An 11,904-nucleotide genomic window follows, 5' to 3' on the forward strand; every position below is an offset into this window, starting at 1 on the left:
AGCAAGTTCATCAAAGGTAAAATGGATTCTCCTATGAAGATCAGACAACCATACATTTTCTGAGTCCTAATTATGTAGAACCAACTAAACTGAATATCATCATAACTGAGACCAGGGAATTAAGTAGAAACTCACCAATTAACTTCATTTCCAATGCAGCGAAAGCCTTGGGCGTGACTGAATGCATTAATCCAAAAGACCATGAAAAGCCCATTCAAGAGGTAAGTTAAATGCTTTTTTGCTTAATAAAATGTTCACAGATTTATCTCTGGTTCATGATAAGGAGAAAGTTATATTTATGTCAGGTAATAGCATAGAAGACACAAGGAGGTGTGGATTATAGCTTCAAATGCATTGGAAATACAGGTGTTTTGTATTAGTCTTTCTTGGCTACTCGGGAGGTAAAACAGCTAGTCTTTTTCCCTTTTTTAATAGTGATGTAGATTGATGGAGAATCATTATCAGCTGCAACTATTACATTAGGAACAATTATTCCATAAATATCATTAACATACAGTTAAAATAAATATCAATAATGGACAGTTACAAAAAATTGAAACTTTAATTTTATATAATTAGAAAACAAATTGTTAACCAAACCATTCGAACTAAAATATCTTAGAATCTATCTCAATTCTATATAATTGAAAAATAAATGGTTTCCCAAACCACTCTCACTAATTTGAAAACCCTTCTCTTTACCAAGTCATCTCATTCAAAGTTTCATCATCCTTCTCTTTATTGACATCCTAGATTAACTACTCAAAAACCCCTGAGATTATATCTGTGTTTTCTTGTTCTAGAGTCACAACTTTCAACACCTTGAATTTTAGGCTAGGCATCCCAGCTTTAAGATATTTAAGAACCCGTCTCAATCCCTCATCTCCCACATCTGCATCATAATTTTTCTGTGTCAGTATCTGAGTCTTCAGTAGCTTTAGGTGATACTGAAAAGGAAGCATCTGTAGATTGTCCATTCTGCTGCAAGTAGACATGAAGTAGACCACCTGCTCCTTGTATTTCTGATCACTGTCTTTTGTTACGAAAATTTCAAACAAAGGAACGCCTGGAGCTCCTGCAGCTAGATGCCTTGCATTGTAACCCTTGGCAACAAATCTCTCATGTTGAGAATCAATATGGACGGTTCTGCCATATGGATCATTTGCACCCTCTGCTAAACTAGCCCACCATCTAATGTCATGTTTAATCATTCCTTGTAAACCTAGAGTACAATGATCATGTGATGGCACCAATATAGGATCTGAAGTGCATGAATAGTTCCCTAAAATGGAATTAGCCCAATTTGAAGAAGTGGAATATTTCTCAATAATGTGTAATGCCTGGATTTAGCCTCCTATTTCCTCTGAATACAGATGAAATCTTCCTTTCACCATATAATTTCTTCACAACACCTCGAATCTGGTTCAGAAGCCCAGAATTGTGGAAACAACAGAGCCCACCCAACGCAAGAGTTTGATTGGGTTGCAGTTAACAGGATAAACTAAACCATGAGAGGTAGAAAGAAGCAGTGGTTTCTTTGATGATCTATGTTGTGATTTGGAGTGTGGCCGAGAACTAGTAGACTTGGGAGATAATTGGAGATTTGCAAACCATCATAATAATAATCCTGTATAAAATCTTGAGAGCAACTGCAACCTTAAACACCAATTTTTTTTCCCATATAAATAATTTTTAACAAAAATCTATATGTGATAATAGGTCTGAGGTAAGGTTTCAGGGCCACAAGTGCAACATTGCATGGAGGACTGTTTGAAGGCCGAGAGGCCTATTGTAGGGCCTTCTCTTCAAGTTGCAGGTGCACAGAGACTAGCGCAGGTGGAGAAAAGGGTGTTAACCCTTGAACAAAGTTTGGAGCTCTTGCTGTAGCAAAACCGTGGGTTGTAGGGTGCCTTGTGTAGGTTTCCAAAGACTAAAACAATGAGTGGGAAGGCTATAGGGGTCTATTTTACAGCTACAACGAAATTAAATTAGAGTTGTCAGAATCTATTAGCTCAGAATTATGTTTTCAACTTCTGCTTGAATTAGAGGCAACTAAGTTGGACTAAATCTTGCGTTTTATAGGCAACTAAGTTAGACTAGAGTTGATCAAAACCTTTTTAGCATGGAATTTTGTTTCAAACTTCTGTTTGTATTAGATACAACAAAGTTTGATCAAATGCTGCATATTTCTGTTGTCTCAGAGTAAGTTCAGAGGTTCGAAAGAAAATTGTGTGCCTTCTCTTCAACTGATTCTGCCATAGCTATTTATTGCAACTTATTGTGACATATTGGTAAAATGATCATTATTCTGATAAATAATTTGTGTTTTTAGAATCGATAGTTGCTGCGAAATTATCTTTGGACATGTCAGTAGTTTAGCAATTCCACGTAGCAAAATCAGGGACAACTGGGTTAGCTTTGAATATTCTATAATATATGTCATGGAAGGTGATGTGAGTCCTACTGGTCCTGCCCAACTTGAGCTTCCAAGGTAATAAGCAGAGTCTTGCACTTGTGCTTTTAGAAGTCCTCAAACCTCATTGGCCTTTTATAACCTATGGTCTGCAAGTTTTTCCATAAAAGCTTTGGGATATTTGTAATCATGGTTGTATATAGAAAAAATGGTTGTTCTCTATTCTAATCTTGACACTGAGAAGACAATATTAATTGAAGTGCTATAAAATAATATTAACTGAAGTGTTTATATAAACAACTGGCTTAATCCCTTGGGAAAGAATAATGAAAGGATCATTTTCAATTTTTGGAAAAGATTTTCTCCTATCATTTCCTCCTTGGACATTTAAGCTTGTCTTGTGAGCACCTCTATTCATGTAATCGTTATATAAAATATTGGAAGTCTGATCCCATACTTCTCAACTAGTTTTCGAATTTGAAAGTCCCATATCATGCTTTTCAACTAATTTTGGAATTATAGATGTTTTCTCTAGCAGAATTGTCTACATGGATGTTCTCTGGCGGGTCTTTTTTGTAAATTTGATCTTGCATAGGTTGCTTCGTTATAGGGTGATAAGGATCTTGGTTCTTGGTGTTCAAGACACTACTTTAATATTTTTTAGTTTAAATTTTCAAGTGATTCTCTGATTATAGAAATTCCAGGGTCATTCCTATTTCAAGGAAGTGATATTAGTTCTTAATATTGTTTCTAGGGTCGTTTCTATTTCCTATATGATGTTAGTTCCAATGTAATCGCTCATTATTTAAAATAGACCTTAAGGAGAAATCCATTAAATCTAGCTTGAGTGGGCCTAATGGTTAAGAGCATGTGTTTCCTCCTAAGAGGTCACAGGTTCAAAACCAGAGGGGGTAGAGTATGTCTACCTTCATTGACTTAGCAGTAAAATCACTGTGTGGAGGTGGGTCCCTTGTTGCACAAGTAAGGGGATCTCATACACCAATGTCATGTCTGGCTTGGTTGTGACCTTAAAATTGGATAATCAAAATATCCTCTAGAAATTTTAGAATTGTATTTCAAAGGTATGAGAGTGCAAGGAAGCCTTGTCTTTAGTGAGGTGCATGATAAGGTAATGCTTGCCTTCAACATGTAGAAAATCTTGTAAGCATTTGGAGGTTTAATTTGGAATACATCATTGTCTTGAGCAAGCCAAATGGAGTGGATCACCTCTACAACCAAAATATTGTCTTATGTTCTAGTTGTAGTCCATTCATTTAATGCCTTTGTGTTATCTCCAATCCATTGTTGCATTTTACATAGTCCATAGTCCATGAGTGATAGCCCATATCTCATTGGTGAGATGACAGTGAATCAAAAGGTGATTTCATGCTTTCGTGTTATTCCGTTAAGAGCGCATGTGTTGGGACTTGTCCATCCTCTTCTTCTAAGCATGTCTAGGTTGGGATTGCACCCTTGATTTGAGATTTGGGGCCCCAACCTTGGTTGTAGATAGTTTTCTTGCATCTAGAGGGTCTAGACTTGTGCTTGAACAAGAATGCATGTGGGGCTATAAGAGAGGCATCATGTCACTATACAAAGGATATAAAAATAAACGAGTATAAAAAATGTGAAAGAAAGAATGGATACATACAATATTTAGTGAAAATAAGGGTTTTTTAAATTGGGAAGGTGTATTGGATTTATATTGGTAGAGGGTTAAATAATGTGATATTTAGGGGTATTTTCCAATATGTATTCAAATTAAGGGTATTGTTTAGCATGCCACGAATGCACGTGCTATGTCAGAGGTTCAGTGAGTGAAGCCCCCGTGAACAAAGACAAGGTTAAGAACTCTAAAGATTTACACGCAACAAAATAGAGTAAATGGGAGCAACACAATAAAACTTTCGTTATAATTTCGAATACATGAAATACATTCACCAATTAAAAAAAGAGTTCTTATTAGTATTTACACTTCATGAGGAGTTGCGGAGTAACTCATTGTAAGCATTGTAAAACCATGTAACTAAATTATTTTTACGTGCCCACCACACATTTCTCCATGATTTTCTCTCCTTACCTCTCAAACTGATCTGAAATCACCCGTAAATGACCTCAGAGAAATAATGAAGGTATCATAGACTCAAGTGCTGGGGTGTGCCTATGTTATTTTATGCAACGGATCGATAAGATTGTGAAATACACAGACACTGAAACAGTAAGAGAACACAGTAAGAAAACACATAAACACAACAAATTTAATAAGGAGTTCACCCAATCCTCCTGGGCTACGTCTCTCAGTCCAGCCTTTAATGGTGGCCTTTCTATTGTGTCCTAAAGCAGAGTTTTTACAATTAGGAGCTCAATTCGAGTCTCACTTAACAAATGATGATTAGTAAGATTGTACTTGGATTCCCCAAGTCTCTAGAGTACATAGACTCCCCTTACTAAATCTCGACCTCAACTGGTCTCAGTGGTATGAGTCCAATTTGGTACTCAATACCTGACAGGTATACACAGAAGAGTTGCTTGAACCTCTCAAGCCTTCTCTGGAGTTCACAAACTCTCAGACTCTCTCTATCTTTGTCTGCTCAATTCTGCCTTTGCTCTGTAGGTCAGCTCGACTTCTCTGCTCTCTGCAATTCACTTCTTTCTTGCCTTTCGGCTTTCTACTTCTCTTTCTCTGCCCTCCTTTACTCTTTGTCTGTTCGTGGCTTAAATCCAATCTGCTCCCTGACTATTTGTTTCCACTTCCTAGCTCTCTATATCTCTTGCCTCTATCTGCTTGAATTCCCCTGCTCTGCATCATCATCAATGTGTAATGCTTCACAGAAAGGTGGCCACTTGTTTTCTCACGAACTGAGTGTTAGTTCTCTTTGAACAGTCGTTATTTCTGTTGCTCCAAGATTTCCCGCGAAACTGATTCCTCTGCCAAATCATCGGTCATGCCGGACCTCAAATCTCATATGACTCAGCGTATTTCCCCGTCGAATCTAGTCACCCATCGGATCATTTCTCTGCCATTGATCTGGAGCCTCCAGATCCTACGGTCTCCGTCCATATTGGGCGAGTAAGTAGCATGCCATTTACCCGTCCGATGTGAGCGGTTTTCTCTCTCATCTACTGAACGCATGTCACCCAGTGTATGGCACCGGGCGGGACTCAGTCGAACCCGCTTACCGCTTGAAGCCCTTCCAATATCCTGCTGGCTTTAGCGTGGGACCCGCCTTCAGACAGAATCAACAATTATCGTACGGTTTTATGCTTTTCCTCATGACCAAGCATTTGGGGCTTTCCTTCACTGAGGGGGACGCCCTGCGATACACGATTAGCGTTAATCGCTTATCAGAAACTGCCTCTGTTTTTGGATTTGACCTCCCATTTGTCAATTGGTGCCAATACATGGTCACCATGGGCCAACAGTCTGTGCGTTTTGACCGAGGGTCCTTGTTGTTCTGTGCTGACCACAAATTACCATTGTTTAGAGGTTATTTTTTATAAGCTCGATATCCATAAGATTTTGAAGCTTGACATAATTTGAAATAGTCATGAAAACTTAGAGAATGTTTAAGGATCCAATTTGGATCACAAACTTACATCCTCTACTTGGCTAAAGACTTTCTACTTACACGTGTATTAAAAACATACATTTTAATACATTAATTCATGACAGGTCAAAGTATTAAAACATAGTATGGGTGATTGTACAAAAAATAGCTTTCTGAGCCTGCACATGTTGCGGAATAAAAGTCTGACCTTATGTTTTACCAACCCTGCATTAAATGGTAATTTTCACTTAATTATTTGATGTCTTGTGGAATTTAAAGTTTGTACTCCCGCTCAGAATTTCATTTAATCCATGTCCTTCAGTCTACAAACAAAATCTACAACCCACAATAAAAATCTACTTGGTTGATTTACTCATGTACCACAAGTATGGTTGTTGTAATTAATAATTGCGGTGGTTGAGATTACTTTTTCCAACACTCCCCCTTAATCACAATTGTCACCATTGATAATTCCCGAGAAGTGTCTTAGATTGACACAATTTTCATGTGCCAATGGATTTGTGAAGATATCAGCGAATTGATCTTGCGACTTGCAGTGCTACAACACAATTTCACCATTGTTAATCAATTCTATAATAAAATGATATTTAGTGTCGATCTGCTTGCTCCTCTTGTGGAAAACATAATTCTTTGATAATGGAATTACGGAATTGTTGTTGCAATAAATAGTTGTTGTTTCCTATTGTTCATTGCATAAATCCCTTAACATCCTTCTCATCCAAATTGATTGACACACGGTTGCTGTTGTAATGACATATTCAACTTCTGTTGTTGACAATGATACTATCGATTGATCCTGGGAGGCCCATGAAATGGCTCTCGAACCTAAATGAAAAAAATATCCCGATGTGCTCTTTATATCATCAACACTTCCTACCCAGTCACTGCAAGTGTAACAAACTAACCTAAAATCATTTTTTGTTGTGTACAAAATACCATTTTCCTTTGTCCCATTGACATACCTTAAAAAAATTTTGGCTACTTCCCAATGTGTCTCCTTGGGTTTCTCCATGAACCTAGACACCAAACTCATTGCATACATTACATCAGGCCTAGTTGCTGTCAAATACATCAAGTTTCCCACCATATTTTTGTATAATGTTGGATTGGCACTGCTGCTGCAATCTACTTTTCTCAACTTCAACCCCATGACTATTGGAGTTGGTATGGGCTTGTCGTTTTTCATATTAAAACTCTCCAAAATGTCTGCTACATAATTTTCTTGAGAAATAAAAATACCATTTTATGTTTGCTTCACTTATACGCCCAAAAAATACCTTAACAACCCTAAGTTTGTCATTTCAAACACACTTTTAATGACTTCTTTGAAATCAATAATGAGGAGATCATCACTCCCTGTAAAAGTCAAATCATCTACATACAAAACAACAATAATAAGCTTACCCCCACTTTCTTTAATGTAGAGAGTAGGCTTGCCATCACATTTTTCAAAACCATTGTCCATTAAGTAAGCATCTATTCTGCTATACCATGCACATGGTTCTTGCTTCAAGCCATAAAGAGGTTTCCTCAACCTATACACTGTGACTTCTTGGCCTTCTACCTCATAACCAAGTGGTTGCGCAACATATACTTCCTTGTTCAATGCTCCATTCAGGAACGTTGACTTCACGTCCATTTGATACACTTTCCATTTATGTTGTGCGACAATTGACAACATTGTACACACTATCTCCATCATCGTGACTAGCGCGAATGTCTCTGCATAATGTCTTCCATGTTGTTGCTTGTATCCTTTGACAAATAGCCTTGCCTTATGCCTTTCAATGTTTCCTTGAATGTTGCTCTTGGTCTTATAGACTCACTTCATTCCAATGACTTCTTTTCCTTGAGGAAGGTCCACTAAATCCCATGTAACATTCTTTTCTATTACTTCTATTTCTTCATCCATTATCGCTAACCATTCTTCTTCTTTTATCGCATCCTCAAAATGGATTGGGTCATCTAGATGACAAAACAATGCAAATAAGGAATTCGTACCTGAACTATTATCAACTTCATTTTTCTCATAAATTTCACTTAAATTTCAAAATTTTTGTCTTCTTATCCTTGCAGAAGATTGACTTGACATGTCACTTGATGTTGCGCTTGAAGTAGATGAAGTTGCAGGTATTTGCGGTGTGCTTGAGTAGTATTTGCTAGACTATGCGACATTGTCATGTTATTTGTTGACGATGTTACTTGTTGACTACTTTGTTGAGCTTGAATAGGAGTAGGAGGAGTCATCATTGAGTAATTGCTTGTCGCGGTCAATTCCTCTTTGTCTTCCTGTGGTATACATGTTTTCACATTGATTGTCTTTTCCAAACTTCCATCCCATGTTTCCTCTTCTATGAACTTCACATCTCTGTTGATTATTACCTTCTTGGTTAATGGATTGTAGAGCTTGTATGCCTTGGATTCATCACTATATCTAACAAATATACATTTCTCCCCCTTTATGTCCAAATTATTCCTTAATTCATCTGGGACATGTGCATAAGACACACATCCGAACACTCTCATGTGAGTGACACTATGCTTTCTTCGAATCCATGTCTCTTCAAGAATCATATTCTTTACACTTTTGGTTAGAAACCTATTAATGATATATGCTATGCAAGAGACACCTTCATCCCAATAGTCATTTCACAAATGTTTTTCCTTCAACATATTCGCCATTTCCATAATCATCATATTTTTCCTTTCCATGACACCATTTTGTTGATGTGTATACCTTGTTGTAAATTTCTTGTGAATTCCATGCTCCTTACAAAGACGTAGCAAGACATTTGAGATGTATTCACCACCTTTGTCAGTCCTCAAAACTTTGATCTAGTGTTCACTTTTCTTCTCAACATTTGCTTTTTATTCACATAAGTGCTCAAACACATAACTTTTTTGCCTTAAGAAGTAGACCCATGTCTTCCTTGTATAGTCATCTATGAATGTTAAAATTAATAGTTTCCACCAATTGATGGTGTCTACATTAGTCCACATAAGTTTGAATGGACAATCTCCAAAGGTACCTTTGCACTTATTAACTTTCTTGTTGTAAATGTCTCTCTATGTTGTTTTCCAAAGATGCATCCTTCACATAGGCTATCCATTTTCTATGAGTGGCAATCCCTTCACCATGCCTTTCCTATGCAACAAATTCAAGCCTCCAAAATTGAGATGACCAAATCTCAAATGCCATAACCAGTTTTCATCTTTGACCTCTGCTTGAAAGTTTACTTGTGTGATAGTTGCAAATTTTCTTTCATCCTCTTGTAAATTCATTGACAGTTGTGCTTGTGCACCTTCTTCATTCAAATATGGTTTTAGCTTGATAGGAAACATTATTTTTCTTGTCATCTGAACTTTTTCAATCAATTGTTTGCTTGGATACTTATCCAAAATTGTGCACTCTCCATTTTTGAAAAAGACATTATCTATTTTGCATGAGATGTCCAACTCTTATGAGGTTATGCTTCAAACCAGGGACAAAATAAACATCTGAAATGTACTTCTTCTGCCCATTATTTGTTAGAATGTTGACTCTTCCATTACCCATGATAGAGACTTTGTTATTAGTCCCTAATGTCACTTCAAATTTCACACTTTCATCTATATTGGAAAACATTTCTATGTTCCTATCATGTGGTTGTTGCACCTTGAATCTAGAGTCCATACATCCCTTTGTTTTTCTTGTGCTACATTACAAGCTAAAAACATGTTGTCTTGGTTTCAATTTTCTTTTTTAAAATTTGAACTTGGTCTGTTACTTATTTCATGTTGTTTCCTTCTACATTCATTTGCATAATGACCATACTTCTTACAATAATGACATTGAACTTGAGATTTATCATACCTATGACCTTGTGTTTTATTTTGGCTTGGGAATTGACTTGGATTTTGATTTCTGACCCTTCCATTTGAGCTTGAAGGACTACCTCTTCCACCTCTATGTGGGGTTCTTCTTCTTCCTCTAGCATTTGATATTCCTCTGCCTCTACCTTGAGTAAATGAAACTTGTGCCTTGAAGGCATGCTCCAATGAGGAGTTTGTTTCTCTATTCAATCTATGTTCATGAGAAATCAGTCACATGCATGATGCTCATCCACTCAAAATTGTGAGAGATCTTTTGTCTCTTCCTTGGCCACAACAATGGAATCAAATATTGTTGGCAGACTTATCAAAATTTTCTCAATTATTCTCCTTTCTTCAAATTTCTTACCATGAGACCTGATTTGAATAACCAGTCCAATTATTTATGTAAAAAATGAGGTTATATTCTCAGGCTATTTTATACAAAATGTCTCAAAGTCTCTCCTTAGAATTTGTAGCTTTGTTGTATTTACTTTTTCCATGCCTGATTAGGATGTTTGGAGGGTATCCCATGCTTGTTTGGACTTTGTTGTTGTTGCAATCTTTAGGAAAATAATTTCATGAACTTCTTGGAAAATGTAGAATAGGGATTTTGAATCCTTCTTCATGTTTTCCCTCAGCAAATCCTTTTATGCTTGTGTCAAAGCATTGTATGCTATTGGATCTATTGGTTCTTGGAACCCATTCTCAACCAAATCCCAAATATCTTGAGAAGAAAATAGAGCCTTCATTGTTATAGCCCAATAGCCATAATTTTTCCATTAAAGTGAGCTATTTGAAGATTAGTCAAGCTTGTGCTTGATGCTGCCATCTATGACTGTAAAAAGAAACATTCTCCCTGCTAGTAAATATGCTCCAAATTGTTTTTCCTTCAAAACAACCTTTAGATCTCGGTAAAAACAATTGCATTTACACTATTAAAATTTTACCCCGGCTCCCACATGAAAGATGAGGCACATGAGTTTCCTCAAAACAATATTCACAAAGATCAAATCAGAGTTTGACTTGTGCAACTCAGACAGGGTTAAAAACTCGGAAAATTTACGCACAACAAAGCATAGTAAAACAAAGTAAATAGTTTTATGATCCTGCGATTGTATAAAAATAGTTTTCTGAGCCTACACATGTTGCGGGATAAAATTATGACCATACACTCTACCAACCTTGCATTAAATGGTCATTTTATCTTAATTATCTTATGTGTTTTGGAATGGGAAGTTTGTACTCCCGATCAGAATTTCATTTAATCCATGTCTTTTAGCCTCCAATAAAAATCTACTTGGTTGATTTACTCATGTACCACAAGTATGGTTGTTGTCAGTTTAATAATTGCGGTGGTTGAGATTAATTTTCCCAACATATATGAAGAATTACCACAAAAAGTCTCACAATGCGAGGTGGTCACCCAAAACAAACTTCTACAAGTAGTGATGCTTCATTCCATAAGGCCTTCAGTTAATACTATGGGAGGGATGCCATTACCTGTGCGCCCTCCCCTCCACCTGGCAGACGAGCATGTGGACGGCACGCAGCAGTGTACGACACCCGTCCAACTTAGAGAGCCACCTGTTCTGCAGCGTGTCAACCATTAAAACTTCACCTACCGACCTCCTACCCGCTCGTTTCCGCCTTTACGCCGCGATGTGTGGTTTGCCTGTGGGTTTTCTGTGTGGGTCCGATGTTTGTTCGAAGCCCTTTGCCGACGATGGCGCGGGAGGGCTCCATTACCTGTGCATGATGTCTGCCATGGTTGAGCTCATGTCCGCCATTGCTTGCTTGCACGAATCCATGGTTGGAACAGGGTTTCTGTTGTTCTTGTGCTTTTCCGCCTACAATTGTTGTTCAGTCTGGACCGCCGGTGGTTTAGGGTTTCTTGGGTGGTTGTTTAATTCGTGCTATTTGCTGTTTGGGGAGGAGCCAGTACCAATTTACAGGTAATTGCAGGTTTTGGTGGTATTTGTGTGGTTTTTTGGGTTTTTTTTTTCTCCATTTGCTCATTTGCTAATTTTTCCCACTTGTTGCAGGTGTGGCAGGTCCGGCGAGCGCTGGAGA

The 11,904-nt window shown here is 37.5% G+C and overlaps 1 protein-coding gene across 1 annotated transcript; it reads right to left on the reverse strand.

Moving 5' to 3' along the window:
• Nucleotides 1-758: 758 nt before the first annotated feature.
• LOC149201039 (protein EXECUTER 2, chloroplastic-like) lies at nucleotides 759-1,211 on the reverse strand. The gene has a single exon (XM_089401172.1). It carries the CDS (start codon nucleotides 1,209-1,211, stop codon nucleotides 759-761), a length of 453 nt encoding a protein of 150 aa, XP_089257298.1.
• Between the last annotated feature and the right edge of the window lie 10,693 nt (nucleotides 1,212-11,904).

This window comes from Pinus tabuliformis, chromosome 2_1 (assembly GCF_031772625.1).
Source record: "Pinus tabuliformis cultivar Carrire ecotype Pingquan chromosome 2_1, CPIR1, whole genome shotgun sequence".
Classification (NCBI taxonomy): domain Eukaryota; kingdom Viridiplantae; phylum Streptophyta; class Pinopsida; order Pinales; family Pinaceae; genus Pinus; species Pinus tabuliformis.

Coding starts and splice junctions, on each gene's coding strand:
- LOC149201039 (XM_089401172.1), bottom strand. CDS start 1,211: ATGATTAAACATGACATTAGATGGTGGGCTAGTTTAGCAGAGGGTGCA.